Source organism: Budorcas taxicolor, chromosome 12, assembly GCF_023091745.1.
Source record: "Budorcas taxicolor isolate Tak-1 chromosome 12, Takin1.1, whole genome shotgun sequence".
Taxonomy (NCBI): Eukaryota; Metazoa; Chordata; class Mammalia; order Artiodactyla; family Bovidae; genus Budorcas; species Budorcas taxicolor.
Genome location: NC_068921.1, coordinates 28,675,033 through 28,693,965, shown reverse-complemented (window position 1 = coordinate 28,693,965; position 18,933 = coordinate 28,675,033). Strand labels below are relative to the sequence as shown.

The following is an 18,933-nucleotide window of genomic DNA, read 5'->3' as shown; positions in this document are numbered from 1 at the left end:
TTACAGTGAAATTCTAGACTCACAATTCCTAAAATAATGCATTTTTCTGTTTCTTTTTAGATATGATGTAGAAATCGATAGAAGCAAAAGATCAGCGATAAAAAAGATAATGGAAAGGGATGACACAGCTGCAAAAACACTTGTTCTCTGTGTTTCTGAAATAATTTCATTAAGCACAGATATATCTGAACCTTCTAGCAATAAGACTAGCAGTGTGGATGCCACAAAGGTGGCCATTGTCCAACTTACAGATGGATGGTATGCTATTAAGGCCCAGGTGGACCCTCCCCTCTCAGCTCTCCTAAAGAATGGTAGACTGACTGTGGGTCAGAAGATCGTAATTCATGGAGCAGAGCTGGTGGGCTCTCCTGATGCCTGTACACCTCTTGAAGCCCCAGAATCTCTTATGTTAAAGGTAAGTTAAATACATGTGCACTCTTGGTAAAAATCAGGCACTGATTCAGTTAAATTCTAGAGAGGCTTTACATTTACATTTTAAAATTTATTTATGCCTATTATGTTTCAGTTTTTGAAAAATGTACTGATACTCTTAAGTGTAAGTGGCAGGTTTCTCAGATAGTTAAACGTGAACGTGAACGTGAAGTCGCTCAGTTGTGTCCGACTCTTCGCGACCCCATGGACTGTAGCCTACCAGGTTCCTCTGTCCATGGGATTTTCCAGGCAAGAGTACTGGAGTGGATTGCCATTTCCTTCTCCAAGGGATCTTCCCAACCCAGGGATCGAACCCGGGTCTCCCACGTCGTAGACAGATGCTTTACCATCTGAGCCACCAGGGAAGTCCCAGATAAAGTATTTGTGATTTTGGGGGGAAAGCCAGAGATATTTATTGAGCTAAAACAATGTGGGTTGCAGTTAAAGAATAGGAGTAAATTTGCATCAGATGCTTGGTTTTTATACTTGGAGCTCTTGCCACCACGTTGTTCTCATAGTATTGCTCTACTTCCACCCTGGTGACTAGGCCAGATCTCTGTTTCAGTGTGATTAGAACATCAAGTCTCAGTGATTCTTGAATATGTAATACTAAAGTACACTTTTCATCTCTGTGTATATTTAAACCTAGGTAACAGGACTTTGTCAGTGTTGAATAGTCTACAATATTGCTATCAGAAATGATTGCAATGTTGCACATTCAGATTCACTTATGAAATAACCTTGTAAAGAATTTACTTGTTATATTTTGAATCACTGTATTTCAGGAAAGCATTTTAATAAATTAATCATTTTTAAGTTAAAGAGATAATTTGTCATTAACGTGGGCTTCAATTCAGCATACAATATACTATGATTTACATTTCCTTTCTTTACAACTTACTGCTTTCCCTGGAGTTATTAAGTGTCTTGTCTTGTTTCTCTTAATTTTCTTTTATCCTTATTACCAACTCATTTCCACACAAGAGCCACATAAAAATCATCTCACTATGTTAAAATACCTTTATCAGTTTCATTTCTTTTTCCTGAAGATTCCTTGGATTTCTCCGTATTCCTGCTCGATTCCAAAGTGGTTATTGTCCACGTATGTGGCACAGTTACCATTCTTGAGATTATTTTCACCTCTTTCTCTGTTAGAAGCCCCACAGTCTGGATTTCGATTCTTTCTAGATTTGTTCCCTGGTTTTAAGGCAGACAACTACCATAGGCTTCTTGAGAAAGGGAACATGCAGTAATTTTTTATCTTATTACAAAGTTAACTAAATACAGAATTTGAGGTAGAAATAATTCCTTCAGAATTTTGAAGACATTTCTTCTGTTACCTTGCTTTTAGTATAGTTCCTGCTAAGTCAGTGTTGGTCTTTCTTATCCCCAGCCCTTCACTATGGGATCTGTCCCCAAGAGGATTTTAGACTGCCTGTCTCCATTATTCTGAAGTTGCACAGTGAGATTAATCCTAAAAGAAGGCAAATTATTATGAAATCTGAAGTAGAAGTGAATATATATTTCGCTTATAAATCAATTTGTTAATCTGTCTAGATTTCCGCTAACAGCACTCGACCTGCTTGCTGGTATGCCAAACTTGGATTCTCCCCTGATCCCAGACCGCTTCCTCTTCCCTTGTCATCACTCTTCAGCGATGGAGGAAATGTTGGTTGTGTTGATATAATTATTCAGAGAGCATACCCTATACAGGTAGGATACATTCTTGAAACTTACTCTGTATTTCTTCTTTTGCATGCTCAGTCATGTCCGACTCTGTGATCCCAAGGACCAGAGCCCACTAGGCTCCTGTATCCATGGGAATATTTCTTTGCATAGAGACGATTAATTTGAATGATCCCTCCCTACCATATATTTCTGTTTGACACATTATTAACAGTGGATGGAGAAGACATCAACTGGATTATACATATTTCGCAATGGAAGAGAAGAAGAAAAGGAAGCAACAAAATATGCAGAAGCTCAGGAAAAGAAACTGGAAGCACTGTTCACTAAAATTCAAGCAGAATTTGAAGACCATGAAGGTAAAATGAGTTGTGTTTACAAGATCTTTTTTTCATGTGAAAATAAAGTGTTCAGATCAGTTCAGTTCAGTCGCTCACGTGTCCAACTCTGCAGCCCCATGAATTGCAGCACGCCAGGCCTCCCTGTCCATCACCAACTCCCGGAGTTCACTCAGACTCACGTCCATCGAGTCAGTGATGCCATCCAGCCGTCTCATCCTCTGTCGTCCCCTTTTCCTCCTGCCCCCAATCCCTCCCAGCATCAGAGTCTTTTCCCATGAGTCAGCTCTTTGCATGAGGTGGCCAAAGTATTGGAGTTTCAGCTTTAGCATCATTCCTTCCAAAGAACACCCAGGGCTGATCTCCTTCAGAATGGACTGGTTGGATCTCCTTGCAGTCCAAGGGACTCTCAAGAGTCTTCTCCAACACCACAGTTCAAAAGCATCAATTCTTCGGCGCTCAGCCTTCTTCACAGTCCAACTCTCACATCCATACATGACCACAGGAAAAACCATAGCCTTGACTAGACGGACCTTAGTCGGCAAGGTAATGTCTCTGCGTTTGAATATGCTGTCTAGGTTGGTCATAACTTTTCTTCCAAGGAATAAGTGTCTTTTAATTTCATGGCTGCAGTCACCATCTGCAGTGATTTGGGAGCCCCCCAAAATAAAGTCTGACACTGTTTCCACTGTTTCTCCATCTATGTCCCATGAAGTGATGGGACTGGATGCCATGATCTTTGTTTTCTGAATGTTGAGCTTTAAGCCAACTTTTTCACTCTCTTTCACTTTCATCAAGAGGCTTTTTAGTTCCTCTTCACTTTCTGCCGTAAGGGTGGTGTCATCTGCATATCTGAGGTTATTGATATTTCTCCCAGCAATTTTGATTCCAGCTTGTGTTTCTTCCAGCCCAGCGTGTCTCATGATGTACTCTGCATAGAAGTTAAATAAGCAGGGTGTCAATATACAGCCTTGATGTACTCCTTTTCCTATTTGGAACCAGTCTGTTGTGTGTTAGAGGCTTCTAATTGGGTTGATTGTCTTCATTTTGAGTAATGGATTTTTTTTCTGATTCTGAATCTGAATTTTTTTACTTTAAATAAAATATTACATAGATATACAGATAAGTATTGAATTGGCCCCAAAATATCAGATCTTTATTCACCACAGTTAGCTTTTAGAACCTCACAAATTGCCTTAGGCAATTAAACATTATAGACCTACAGCACTTTTCAGAAGTCTTAATTAAATTCCCCCTTGAGCTTTCATAACTAGAGTATTTGTGGCAAAGATTTTTGTTATTAGAGAAAGGAAAACAACAAGGGAAAGAACTATCAGATTATTCTCCCCAAACCATTTGTAATTCTCTGTCCTCTGTGTCTTTATCTGTTATAGAACTTGCATTTTTGCTCTCGTAGTTGTTGTTTTTTATGTTTTATACCTGGAGCTTGAGCTTGTTTTCCCAGTGGCATCAATTTGAATAATAAAAATCATAGTGTTTTATGCTTAAAAGACATGAAAGTTTACTTTTTTATCTACCTTTTTATTGTGGAAAATATTATGTTCTGCATTTCTTCATGATTTTATTATTTAGCTTCATGTTCTATATAAATTTGAAGGAAAATGGGCTTCTCAATATTTGATTTACTTAAAATTACCACTAGCTCATAATTAGGTGAATCATGAAATCATTTACTTTAATTTACAAATTGTTCCAATGAAGTAAACTCTGTATGACAGTTTTTTAAACCATTAATACACTAGTTTCAAATTTTCCTGGAGAACTTTTAGCAGATAAGTGGTTTATTTTTAACCTCCCTTCTTTGGGTGCTTTTTTTTTTTTTTTTGCTGAGTTCTCTAGTTTTCAGTGTTCTTCAGTTCAGAGTTTAGCTTACTTAGTGTTTTTTCCCTAGAATATGTGACAGAACAATGTATACCGTCACGTGCACTAACCAGACAGCAGGTCCGTGCTCTGCAAGATGGTGCAGAACTTTATGAAGCTGTGAAGAATGCGCCAGACCCAAGTTACCTTGAGGTGAGAGAGTAAGTGGGCCTGCAGGAAGTAAGTGAAGCCTTAGTCTTCATCCTTCAAGGTGGGAAGCTGTTGTCACTCATCTGGTCAGTATAGGAGGCAGTATGTTGAAATGCTGTGTTTCTCAAAGAGGATGTGTGCATTCTAGGATCCTCAGTGATGTACCAAACCAGGTGGTACATTTCTACTTCTGAACCAAACAGAGGATGAGAGGTTAAATAATTTTATATATTAAATATGGTTTAAAGTGTGGTCAGAGCTTGTTTATTTTTAAGGTAAAATAAGTATCTTCAAAGCACTGTCTCAGTTTCCTCAGCTCTTCGGATCCTGCCTAGAGTTTATTTCATTATCCTCTACCTAAAGGACAGTTAGTTGGAAAAGTTTCAGAAACACTAAAGTGTGTTACAAACAGCACAGGCTTTAGAACCATGGCTCTACCATTTATTAGCTAAGCAAATAGGACATAAAATAGCTATCAAATGGGCACAAAAGATGTTTTAGAATCAAATTGGATAATGTATATAAAGTGTATTGTTGCAAAGTTTTATATAAATGTTATTAAAACATCATTTCATATATTAAGGTAATCTGCTTCCCAAATTTTTAGACACCTGGGTATCTAATTAATGCAACTTCTAAGATTATTTTGCTAAATAGGGAGAAGAGGGGAAATTTTAGGAAGACAGTTTATTGATGAATATCGTTTATTTTGATGACAGTAAAAGTTGTATACGGCTTTAACTTTCTTAAGTGGGCCCTCACAGTAAACACTGCTCTGCTCAGAGAGTGAGCAGTGCTGTTCTGAATAGAATTCCCCTGTATTCCCAAATGTTACAACACAGACTGTCTATGGATAGTGAGTCTGATTTTCAAGCCTGTGAGTACAGTTGCTACAAGTCTGTATGGCTTTGTTATGCTTTCCTGAGAAATTATTTGTCTCTGTCTCTTTATGTTTGTTGACGCTTATGAAAACATAGTCTTAATTTCATCCATAAAATTTAACAAAATATTATTTTGGTTTCCTTTTATAGAATTTACTTACAAGGAGAAAGTAGGGGGCAGGATGAGAGCTGGGAGACTTAAGTTCTAGACCCTAGCCCTGTGTAGCTGGACAGACCTCAGACCTCCTCCACCACCATCTGCCTGGGAAAGCCTGAGGGTGGCTTATCTCTAAGGGTCTAAGTTTATGTGGTTCTAAGAGATTCACTGAAAGAAAGGTATCATTATCATTCTTAGAGAAAGAAATTGCCATCAATTTCTAAAATATCTGTTAAAAGGACTTGTTTTCAGTGATAATGTTTAGTTGTTGTAGGGCATCTGAAATCACATAATTTTTTAAAAATTAATGTTTAAAAAAAACTGCCTGTTCAGGAACATCTTTGTAAGGCACAGAGTTCCCCTTCCCAATACAGACTCAGGTATTAACATGGGTGAGTCAGCAGCAGTCTAGTAGGTTATGTGTCAGAATTCTCATTTATTTTATTTTTGGTTCCTTTAGTTTTTTTTAACACTGGGTGAGATTCCTAGGAGGTTCAAACACCAGTTTGCTAAATGACTGGGAAAGAAATGTAGAGACAGAGATAAGTGCTTATAGTACATACCTGTTTTAAATATTATCTACTGTTCCAGAGAGTTAATGAAATTATACTACAGGGGCTAAGAATGGAGGGCTTTTGAGCCAACCCCTGCCTATATGGCTCTGCAAATTATTTATTCTGTCTGTACCTCCGCTTCACTACCTACCTCATGGAAACAATAATAGTACCTACCTCACAGGATTATTTTAAGAATTAAATAAATTAATACATTACATTACCCATACATAGACCTGTTTCTGAAATATAATAAGCATTCAGATGTTAGCCATTTAGAATGTCACTGTTGATGATTATGATTATTAGAGTATATTTGTAAGTCGGGGTTGTTTGGCCCTAGGTAAATTTATCACAAGGATTACTAAACTGTTTAAGGCACTTGAAAATACTTGTTATGTGATAAACTGAGTACATAAATCTCAATTTTTATATTGTCACATCCTTAACGTGAACTCAGTTCTGTTGTATTTTATCCCCATTTAAAGAGATTCGTCTCCAATAGATGAGGTGGTTTGTTTCTGTTTTGTTTGCTTTATACTCCAAAATCATCTGCCTCACTATACCAATTGGCCACAGGGTTATTTTAGTGAAGAGCAGTTAAGAGCCTTGAATAATCACAGACAGATGTTGAATGATAAGAAGCAAGCCCAGATCCAGGTGGAACTCAGGAAGGCTATGGAGTCTGCTGAGCAAGGGGAACAGATTTTGCCAAGGGACGTTACACCTGTATGGAAGCTGCGTATCATGAGCTATAAGAGAAAGGAAAAAGATTCAGGTCAGTATGGAGAGTTTTTGTTTTTAATCAATTTTAAGTTTAAAAAATTATTAGCTTATTATTTCAAATGGTAGATCAAGAGTTAAGTGAGTTTATATCAGGGGAGACAAAATGGGCTCCCGGGGCCCACAAAATGACAATATATCCCTTGGATCTTTGTTGTCCTCAGTATTTATTTTTAAACAAGATTCTTACTGATTATCATTTCTTCCATTATAATTTGTCTTTTTCCTCTTTCTCTCAATAGTTATATTGAATATCTGGCGTCCATCATCAGAACTATACTCCCTCTTAACAGAGGGAAAGAGATACAGAATCTATCATCTTACAGCATCAAAATCTAAGAGTAAATATGAAAGAGCTAACATACAGTTGACAGCAACAAAAAAGACTCAGTATCAACAACTACCGGTATAAACTTCTCATCATAATTTTTTAATTTTGATAAATGCGTATTAGTTTATAGAATCCATGTATACTGATTTTTTTTTTCTTGTAGGCTTCAGATGAAATTCTATTACAAATCTATCAGCCAAGGGAGCCCCTTCACTTCAACAAATTATTGGATTCAGACTTCCAGCCACCTTCTTCTGAGGTGGACCTAATAGGATTTGTAGTTTCTGTTGTGAAAAAAATAGGTAATACACAGTGTATTTAATGGTAGCTTTTTTATGGATGCCTTGGAAAAGCATTATATTTTAAAATTTGTCTTCCTTATGATTAACTGAAGCTACTAATTGACAAGTTTTGTAACTAGTGATTTGAAAGTACATTTGTTTTGACTTGATTCTTAAAGGCAGTTCTATAATATCACGAGGAAACAACTTATATGCCATTCTGTGCTACTTAAAGAAACTGCTAGAAAATGTTTTGCACCACAGTAATGATTACAAAATAAGCTCCTTCTGCAGTTAACTGAGCTATCAAGCCTTCACCTCCTACCTCAGTTTTTATTACTCTTTAACATCTTAGCCAAATTAATCTCTACTTAATTCTATCAATATAACTTTGTTCATTCCTCCTTCCATACCCTGTTCTGTTGATTTTATCTGCAAACCATGTGCCCAGCTTATGTCTCAACTTTAGCACAAAAGCCTTCCATTTATTGGTAATTTTGTGCCAGGCCCTTCAGCATTTGGTCTCACCACCCCTACCCTCCAGAACTCTGGGCCCCCTTCCCCTTCAGCTGTGCTAACACCTTCCTTGCTATTCTTGCGTCCACTTTCATCACAGGGCCTTTACCCTCACTGCTCCCCCTCCTAGAAACCCTGCCCCCAGGCAACCATATTCCCTTGGCTCCTTCAGGCCTCTGGTGAAACTCAGCCTCCTAAGAGGCCTTTCTTTGAGCCCTTTTGTAAAAGCTGTATTTCCCCTGCTCCCAACTGAGCACTTTTCTCCCCTTTTTTGCCTTATTTTTCTCCATAGCACCCACCAGCACCTGTTTTCTTGATTTCCCTCTTCTGGGAGTGTTAGCTCTCTGAGGGCAGAGCCTTTGTTACTGCTGTATCATCAGCTCTTAAAACAGTGCCGAGTTCACAGTAGGGTCTCAGATCCATGGATTCCTTGTTGATCAACTGCTCGGTCACAGCTTCTCGCTTCCTCAGCTCTTTGGCTAAGGTTTATCGTCAGTCTTTTTTTCAAGAAGGCTTCAACTGTGCCATATTCCAGGAGTTCCTCATAAGTTTGAAATGTGAAACTATTGCCCTAATTCTGGGACTGTGTCTTGGCAGGCATAATAATGTAGGATCTTGCTTTCTTTTCTTCCCTCAGAACTTTGTAGAAATTCCTCTTTTGACATTGCACAGTCTAAAATTTCCCTGCATTTAGTAGGTGATTTTCTTTTTTATGTTTAGATGTCTGAAGAATATGTTTTGAGGTCCAAAAGTTCAAGCTGTATCTTATAAGCATTCTATACAGTTCTCCTGAAACACAGATGACCTTTTAATCTGCAAATTCAGGGAATTCCCTGGTGGTCCAGTGATTAGGACTCGGTGCTTTCACTGTTAAGGGGGCCCAGGTTCAATCCCTGGTTGGGGAACTAAGATTCCACAAACTACATGGTGCAGCTAAATAATAATCTGTAGATTCAGTGCTTTCTTTGTATCAGATAAATTCTGTAATATCTTTGAATGAATCTTTTTTATTTCACTTAGTAGGATTTCTACTTCAAAGCCAGCAGTTAGTCTTATGTTGGATTTTTTTTAACCTCTTCTCTGATTGCTTCTGTCTTTTCCATCTTCATTCACCATGATTCTATGTCAGTAATTTTTTCTGCAATATGTTTTATTCCTTGTGGTTTGTAATGCATGCATCAGTCCCATTATGGATAGTTTATTGGTGTCTCAGGTTCTTTCTTTGATCCTGCAGTCTCCTTTTGTCTTACAGGACTATTTTTCATCCAATATCCATATCCAAGCTTTTATTTTATTGATTATGTTCCTATTAAGTACAATAGCATGAGTCAGTTTTCAAGACTTCAGAAATTTTCTTTTACTTTTATTTTGGGGTTGTGCTCGTTGTCTTTCGCTATGTTCATTTCTCTTTTTTTGCTTAATGTGTTTTTGTTTACTTGTGTTTTAGTGCTTTGTGGGTTTTTCTTTAACCACAGTATGTTACTATACTACATGGTTTTTGTAGCATTTTTATTTCATCTTGTCATATTTGGGTTATTCCAAACATCATTATTATTGTTATAGAGGGTGGGTAATGTTTATTCAGTTTGTTCAATCAATATTTATTGAATGCCTGTCATGTGCCAGGCACTGTTCTAAATGCCTAGGTGCATAGCAGTGAAAAAGAGGCAAATATCCCTGCCCTCATGGAGCCAACATTATGGCTAGGGAGGGAGATCACAAACAAAATAAGTAGCACAGACAGTTTTCTTAGTGTGGCTAAGGAAGAAAATGGAGGAGGGAGTGACAGGTAGGATGGGGGAAGGGGAGAGGACTGCAGCTTTAGACAGCAACATGAGGAAAGATCTCACTGCAAAGGTGGCATCTGGATGAGACATGAAGGACTAGAGGGAGAGAGGCCTGTGGACATCTTGGTGGGGGGTGGGAGGATATTCCAGGAAGAAGGAGCGGCAGTGACAAAGGTCATGTTAGAGAATGACCCTGGTGCCTAAAAGCATTAGCAGCAGCCAGCGAGTGAGCAGTAACAGCTAGGAAGAGGCAGTGGAGGACTGAATTATGGCATCGGCCTTGCATGAATTCTCTCTCTGAAGGTTTCAAGTAGAGGAGTGACACCCTCTTTTCTTCCAAGGAGCAAGCATCTTTTAATTTCATGGCTGCAGTCACCATCTGCAGTGATTTTGGAGCCCAAGAAAATAAAGTCTCTCTGCTCATCTATTTGCCATGAGGTGATGAGACCAGATGCCGATCTTAGTTTCTTGTATGTTAAGTTTTAAGTCATCTTTTTCACTTTCCTCTTTCACTTTCAGCAAGAATCTCTTTAGTTCTTTGCTTTCTGCCATAAAAACGGTGTCATCTGCATCTGAGGTGATTGATGTTTCTCCCGGCAATCTTGATTCCAGCTTGTGCTTCATCCAGCCCAGCATTTCACATGTACTCTGCATAGAAGTTAAATAAGCAGGGTGACAATATACAGCCTTGACATACTCATTTCCCAACTTGGAACCAGTTTGTTGTTCCATGTCCAGTTCTAACTGTTGCTTCTTGACCTGCATAGAGATTTCTCAGGAGGCAGGTCAGGTGGTCTGGTATTCCCATCTCTTTAAGAATTTTCCATTTGTTGTGATCCATACAGTCAGAAGGCTTTGGCGTAGTCAATAAAGCAGAAGCAGATGTTTTTCTGGAATTCTCTTGCTTTTTCTATGATCCATCTGATGTCAATTTGATCTCTGGTTCCTCTGCCTTTTCTAAATCCAGCTTGAACATCTGGAAGTTCATGGTTCATGTACTGTCGAAGCCTCATTTGGAGAATTTTGAGCACTACTTTGCTAGCGTGAGATGAATGCAATTGTGCGATAGTTTGAACATTCTTTGGCATTGCCTTTCTTTGGGATTGGAATGAAAACTGGCCTTTTCCAGTCCAGTGGCCACTGCTGAGTTTTCCAAATTTGCTGGCATACTGAGTGCATAGCTTGGAAGAAAAGCTATGACCAACGTAGACAGCATATTAAAAAGCAGAGACATTACTTTGCCAACAAAGGTCCATCTAGTCAAAGCTATGGTTTTTCCAGTAGTCATGTGTGGATGTGAAAGGTGGATTATAGAGAAAGCTGAGCACTGAAGAATTGATGCTTTTGAACTGTGGTGTTGGAAAAGACTCTTGAGAGTCCTTGGACTGCAAGGAGATCAAACCAGTCCATCCTAAAGGAAATCAGTCCTGAATATTCACTGGAAGGACTGATGCTCAAACTGAAACTCCAATGCTATGGCCACCTGATGCGAAGAACTGCTGCAAAGTCACTTCAGTCGACTTCAGTGTCTGACTCTGCGACCCCATAGACGGCAGCCCACCAGGCTCCCCCGTCCCTGGGATTCTCCAGGCAAGAACACTGGAGTGGGTTGCCATTTCCTTCTCCAATGCATGAAAGTGAAAAGTGAAAGTGAAGTCACTCAGTCATGTCCGACCCTCAGCGACGCCATGGACTGCAGCCTTACAGGCTCCTCCATCCATGGGATTTTCCAGGCAAGAGTACTGGAGTGGGGTGCCATTGCCTTCTCTGTATGCGAAGAACTGACTCTTTGGAAAAGACCCTGATGCTGGGAAAGACTGAAGGCAGGAAAATTAGGGGACGACAGAGGATGAAATGGTTGCATGGCATCACTGACTTGATGGACATAAGTTTGAGTGAGCTCCAGGTGTTGGTGACGGACATGGAAACCTGGTGTGCTGCAGTCCATGGGGTGGCAAAGAGTCGGACACGACTGAGCGACTGAACTGAACTGTGATACCGTCTGAGTAGGTTTTCTCAGGATCACTCAGGCTGCTCTGTTGAGAGTAGACTGCAGCGGGGTGTGAGACTCCAAACAGGGAAATCAGCTGGAGGCTGTTGTAGAAATTTAGGCAATTGATAACAGTTTGGAGCAAACAAAGCAATGGGAGTGGCCAGGAATAGTCAGATTGTGGTTGTATTTTGAAGGTAGGGGGACAGTGTGGATGAAGAGAAGAATCAAGGAGTGAGGGCCGAGGTTTTGTCTGAGCAGCTGGAGGAATGGAGTTGCTATATAGAGGAGAGTACGCAAGAAAAACAGGTGGGCAGGGAAGGCCAGGAGCTTTATCAATTAAAGATTTCTACTTGACAGCTGGATACTGTTGTAAGGGAATCGTCTAGGCTGAAGATACAAGTTGGGAAGTCATCAACATACAGGTGATGCTGAAATTCAGGAGACAGGATGATGTCACTGGGTGTGGGAGTAGGTAGAGAAAAGAGCCAGGGCCTGACCAGGCCTGTCAGAGGCATTTGATACCACAGAGAGAGGTAAGGCTGACAAGGGAGAGGTGGGACACGGTGTCCAGAGAGGCAGTGTGCAGAGGCCAGGGACTGCACGTGTGGGATGAACTGGGAGCCTCGGTTTCTCTTGGAGACAGACGTAAGACTAGATTGTGGTGACAAGGTGAGCTGTGTGAGAGGGACCCGCCAACACCTCATGCAGTTGACTCTTTCTGTGGTATTGAAGACCAGTTTTACCCCTCTTAGTTCCTGTATGAAGCTGGGGTATTTTAGTTGCTATCCACTGTTGATTCCCATTATTCCTGGTAGATACTGTGTTGCAGATCATTTTCCCTAGTTCAGCAAGTAGCCCCATGTATTCATTCATCTGCTGAACCACAAACTTAAGCAGCATATTATCTCACAGTTCTGAAGGCTGGAAGTCCAAACTCAAGGTACTGGCAGGGTGGGTTCCTTCCGAGAAAGTCTGTCCTGTGCCTCACTCCCAGCCTCTGACGGTTTGCTAGGAGGCTGTGGCCTTCCTTGGCCTGCAGATGCCTCACCCAGTCTCTGCCTTCGTCACCTTTCAGTCTCCTTGTGTGCATGTCTGTGTCCAAATTCTCCCTTTTCATAAGGACGTTCAATTAGGATGTACTGAAATGAAACTTCAACTTGATTTTGTTAGCAAACACTGTGTTTGCTAGTAAGGTGACATTCACAGGTTAGGATGTCAACATCTTTATGGGGACGCAACTCAATCCATGACTGTTACCCTGTTTTCCACCAGAGCCATTTTCATTATTTCTGATTATTTCTATTTGTTTTTCTTCAGATTTAAGAATACAGAATTCTTAAAATGTGTGTTCTCTCACCAGTGTGGAGAAGGAGACTAGAAGCTGAGCCCTCTTGTGCTTCGTTCTATCCCACAATCTTCTGTTGCTTTCCTTCATCACCAGTTCTTAAACTTTATATTAGGATATGCCTTATTTATATGTTATTGGTAGACATTTTTTTTTTTTTTTTAGTTTGATGTCAAGTGTTAGTGGGAGAAATTTCTATCAGAAAGTTTCAAAGTGCCACCCTAAACCTGAAGTACCAGTTCTCCATTACCCAACTCTAATCATGAGGTTTCTTAGCTTAAAATCTTCGGTGGCTCCCTGTCCCTTAGAAAATGAAATGCAAACTCCTTCCAATGCCTGAAAAAGCCTCCAGCCTCCTGCCTTAAGCCACCGCCCCACAAACCTCAGCTACTTAGTTTCACATTCTTGGCACACTAAAATATTTAACATTCCTACCTTGAAAAAGTCATTCACTTTGCTTAGAATGCCCTCTTCCTTCCCATCTTGATGAATTTTCCCTATTCATTATTCAGCTTACATGTTTCCTGCTTCCCCAGGGCCTCTAACAGAATGTGTTGTCATACTGCGTTGAAATTTTAGCACCATAAGCAACAGGTCCTGAGCTGTTGAAAATCCTGAGCTTTCCCTAAATTTAGTTGTTTTGGTTTGTTTTTACCATTAGCATACACAAAGTAAATGGCCATACTTAGTTTCCTTATAACATTTATCCAGTACATATATAAGTGAAGTTTTTCATTTTCTGGCTTTTGTTTTTTCCATTTTAGGTATTGCTCCTTTGGTCTATTTGTCAGATGAATGCCATAATTTATTGGCAATAAAGTTTTGGAGAGATCTTAATGAGGACATTATTAAACCTCACATGTTAATTGCTGCAAGCAACCTCCAGTGGCGACCAGAGTGTAAACTGGGAATTCCTACTTTATTTGCTGGAGATTTTTCCATGTTTTCTGCCAGTCCTAAGGAGGGCCATTTTCAAGAGGCATTCCACAAAATGAAAAATACTGTTGAGGTAAAATTAGCCTTGAGCATTACCATACATGTTGGCATTTTCCGGCAGCTTTTATGAAACTTGGATAGTTGACATATAATGTGAGATTTCATCATATATTAATTGTTCATGAACCTGAGGAGATGGTGAGTGACAGCCATCAGGGAGGAAAGAATGATTTGACAGGAACCGAATTAGGAAAAATTGTGAGAAGGATGTTGTAGACCATGTAGGCAAACTGGAAATTGGTAACAAGAATTACACGTTACCCGTAGTTTACAGCACGTGGCAGTGTAATCACTTAATATGTTGATTCCAAATTTACATTCTAGGGACTTCCCTGGCAGTTCAGTGGTTAAGACTCCATGCTTCCATTGCAGGTGGCACAGGTTCAATCCCTGGTCAGGAACTAAGATCCTGCATGCCATGTGGAATGGCCATAAAAGAAAAAAAACACTTCTAAATTAACATTTTAAACTCCATATCTACTATTTTATCATTTATACCTCTTTGATTTAAAATAATACCAAATAGGAGAACAAAGTTCACTGAGTACTTACTGTACATCTGGCCTTGTAAGCCTGTCTCATTTAATGCTCCCACCAACCCTGGGTAGGGAAGATCCCCTGGAGGAGGAAATGGCAACCCACTCCAGTATCCTTGCCTGGAAAATTCCATGGACAGAGGAGCCTGGCAGGCTAGAGTCCACGGGGTCGCAAAGAGTCGGACACAACTAAGCAACTTCACTTCACTTCACCAACCCTATAACGAAGGGAACTATTTTCCCATTTCATTGATGAGAAACAGAAGTCACACATCCACATTGGTAGAACCAGGATTCATGCTTAAGCCATCTGAATGCAGAGTCCAGACTATTATTAACTACCATGCAGTGCTGCCTCCCAATAAAATTTGGCGTTTTATAAATGCTAACTTGTAATAATGAAAATCTATAAAAGATAAGCCTCTTAGTTCTGTAGTTTAATATTTGAAATGTGTTATTCAGAATTCATATAAATAAAAGTCTATTTTAAAAGCATTAGCTATATAAAATTTGTATAATATTCTACCTGGACTCAATGTACATCATGAATAATAACACCCTAATTTATTTATGGCTTCTAAACTGGGGGCTGTAAATGTAAACTGGGAGTTACGTTCACTATTTGGTTCCCTTGTGGAGTACTTACTGTTTATATCCTAGATTTTCTCTGACAACTTTCAAGGGCAGTTCACTTACATATCATTTAAAATTTTAACAAAATAGTGATAAATTAGGTTAAACCATAACCAAACTGCTGCTATTTGACTCTTTGTGGCTTCTGAAACAACAGTTTCGTATGGTATAACCTGTATGTTATTTCAGTTAATTCTTAGAACAGACATGAAGATGTTCTCATTTTGAAAGTGAAAATTGCTCAATTGTGTCCGACTCTTTGCAACCCTGTGGACTATACGGTTCATGGAATCTCCAGGCCAGAATAGTGGAGTGGGTAGCCTTTCCCTTCTCCAAGGGATCTTCCCAACCCAGGGATCAAACCCAGGTCTCCCCCATTGCAGGCAGATTCTTTACCAGCTGAGCCACCAGGGAAGCCCAAGAACACTGGAGTGGGTAGCCTATCCCTTCTCCAGGAGATCTTCCTGACCCAGGATATCTCTTTCCCTCACACACACACCCTCTTTCCTTCTCTCCCTCTAATAATTAAGGTCATCTAAATCACTGATGTAGCTTTTGCATTTTTACACTGGTGAATTATTTGACAGCTGCTATCATTTCAGGTTTTAAAGGTAACATTTTCTGAAAACATATGAATGTGTAGGTTTGCATTTTACAAACCAGCTTTTCCAATTTATTTTCTTAGAATATTGATATGTTTTGCGAGGATGCAAAAAACAAGCTGATTCGTTTACTTAATGCAAGTAATCCTAAGTGGTCCACCCCGACTAAACACTGTACTTCAGAACCACCCACTGCTCAAACAGTCCTTGGTTCAGGAGATAAGTTTCCGGTAAGTTAATCTAAATTTAACAGATTTTATAAATACTCTATAGAGAGGCAACAATATATTCCGATGTATACCTAGTAAACATAATAAACTGTAATTAAACTTAATTAGAAAGTGTCATTAATTATTAGTGCCTCCTATAGGTATAGGCTATCTGGAAAGTTTATCTTGTTTACTGAAGCCAGAATGTAACACTCTTTGGGGGCAAATTTTGTAAATCGGTGCTTTCATTTTTAGCACTCCCAGTACACATGACTGAGATGTTTTTGCCCATGTCTTTTTGCTCAGAGGACTATCCTATATAACTAGGGTTGTTTCTAAGCTCAATTTAACTCTAAATCACAATAAAAGCAAATCGAGCTAAAGTCTGTAATTTTGCTAAAGACTAGTTCTTAAGTAGCTAAACTTGCTAAGCTCTATATATTAACTCATTTAACCTTCACAACAACCATGAGATAAAAATTATCTACAGTTTACGGACAAGGAAAGTATGACAACAGGGGTTAAGCATTTGCCTCCAGTCAGTCTAGAAAAGTAGGAACATAGGCTGTGTTCTTAAAATGATTTTAAAATGCTTTTTTTTGTTTAACCTGTTAATAACAAAAAGATTAAAGTATAAATTATGTCTCCTACCTCCTTTTTGCTTTTACTACAATTATTCTTCATCTTTATTTTCATGTCATTTTTATATCCTCTTATGCAACAATCTTTCCTTCTGGAATAAGAATAATAATATTAATGTCTCTTGAAATCATAGCCACTAGGGGAGTGAAAGTGTGTGGTATTTGTATGTTTAAATATTTTTTAATAAAGCTAATTTGATTTTTTTTCATATATTAGGACATAATTATATAGGCTACGTGTTTTTTTTTTTATTAGCTGTCTTCTCCCAGTAGTGAGATGAATTACCAAAGTCCGTTGTCACTTTGTAAGCTAAAAGAGAAGTCTGTCTGCACACCTGTATCAGCCCAAGTGACTTCAAAGTCTTGTTGCAAAGGAGAAAAAGAGACTGATGACCCAAAAAGCTGCAAAAAGAGAAGAGCCTTGGATTTCTTGAGTAGACTGCCTGTACCTCCACCTGTTAGTCCCATTTGTACATTTGTTTCTCCAGCTGCACAGAAAGCATTTCAGCCACCACGGAGTTGTGGCACCAAATATGAAACACCTATGAAGAAAAAAGAATTGACTTCTCCTCAGATGACTCCACTTGAAAAACTTAACAACATTTCTCTTTTGGAAAGTGATTCGATAGCTGATGAAGAACTTGCACTGATAAATACCCAAGCCCTTTTATCTGGTTCAGCAGGAGGAAATCAACTTACATCTACCAGTAAGTCCAATAGGACTGTTCCCACTAGTCCTAAGGATTATGTTGGACTGAAAAGGCCTTACACTACATCTGTGATCAGAGAACGAGAGAATTCCCCAGCCAGGACTAAAGAACAGGATACTAATACGCAGGACACAAGTGCAATAAAAAATATATCCAAGAGACTGCAAAGGCGACTGAAACCAAAATGACAATAAATCAGTTATTGACTCAACCTTTCCAGTTTGTAAAACATAGACAGTTTCAAACTGTACATTGCAATTTGCATAATGAGGAAAGGAAGCAAATAGTTAAAAGTTTATCTGGTGTTTGTATATCACAGAAATGCTCTTTCCCTTTTTCTTTATTGGTATATTCTTATTTCAATTATATATCTTAAAACTGTGTAACTATATTAACTAATCAAGAAAATCTCCTTTAAACCTTTATGACTGGGTTTGATCACTGTAAGTATTACAAATGAAGTAAACACGACTGTTTCTTTTAGATTGTGTTCTTATAACTACAGGAAACTAAAGTTATCTTGACTCACATAATTCTTTTTGGTTTAGTTCCATTTTAGGTTTGTTTTTAAGAGGTAACCCACTATGAACCAGTTTCCCATAATGCACATGTTGGTTCTAATATAGTTTTTTCCTGATCAAAGAAGTCAAGATGAGTAAGATATTACAGTGGTGTTTTCTTTCGACCAGTTCTTCATCCTTAAGTCAGCATGACTACAAGAAAAACAGAACCCTCCGTGCACTTCCTTTTTTGATGCCATTTTGATCTGTAAAATTAAATTATTTATTAAAAGTTGAAATACTTTAAATCAGAAACAGACTTCATTGTGTTAATTTGTTTTGATTTCTTAACAAAATGATCTGAACTGCAACTTAAGAGAAAATCTTTCTTTCAAACTGGCACTGATTCTCCTTGCTTTCAGTCCTGTCACAGGATTCAGCAAGCAGTCCCTTTTAAACCTAGTTTTTCTCTAACCACCAATGCAGATGAGAACCATTCAATTTAAGACGGTATTCTCATTTGTTACTTTAATAGAGGAAAAAGAGAAAGCAGTTCAAACTAGGAGCTAATAGCATAAAGTGTTTTAGTATGTCTTAAATTTATATACAATATCATGTTTTTAAATCTCATTATAAACACACCTTAAAGCCAAGAATAAATCCTTTTAAAAAGCCATTTCCTTCCTTCCATAACTGTGACCCATGTTTTTTCTTGCTTCTGAAAATTAACATAATAGTCTGTTCTGCTATTCTTTCTAACTTAAGTGTTCTGCCAGTCTTGTTAATGTGATTTAACTTTTTTTCATAAAACAATTTGGTCTTCATATCCTAATCATTTTCCCAATGATCCACACACTAGAACAGGGAATAAAACTTGAGTCTCAGCTGAACAGAAAAAATTATAAGAATTCAGCCTTTTTGTTTCTTGAAAAAACTTAAGCTATAACCGCCTTCATTTTTCATTAGCATTTAGACTACCCATAATGGAGAC

The 18,933-nt window shown here is 38.7% G+C and overlaps 1 protein-coding gene across 1 annotated transcript in view; it reads left to right on the top strand.

Moving 5' to 3' along the window:
- Positions 1-17,630, top strand: part of BRCA2 (BRCA2 DNA repair associated) — a 52,333-nt gene extending 34,703 nt beyond the window's left edge. Inside the window, exons 17-26 of the mRNA XM_052650132.1 lie at positions 61-415; positions 1,990-2,145; positions 2,333-2,477; positions 4,369-4,490; positions 6,659-6,857; positions 7,105-7,268; positions 7,357-7,495; positions 13,880-14,124; positions 15,966-16,112; positions 16,989-17,630. Coding sequence (XP_052506092.1) covers positions 61-415; positions 1,990-2,145; positions 2,333-2,477; positions 4,369-4,490; positions 6,659-6,857; positions 7,105-7,268; positions 7,357-7,495; positions 13,880-14,124; positions 15,966-16,112; positions 16,989-17,630 — 2,314 coding nt within the window. The remainder of the gene's footprint in view (positions 1-60; positions 416-1,989; positions 2,146-2,332; positions 2,478-4,368; positions 4,491-6,658; positions 6,858-7,104; positions 7,269-7,356; positions 7,496-13,879; positions 14,125-15,965; positions 16,113-16,988) is intronic.
- The last annotated feature ends 1,303 nt before the right edge of the window (positions 17,631-18,933 follow it).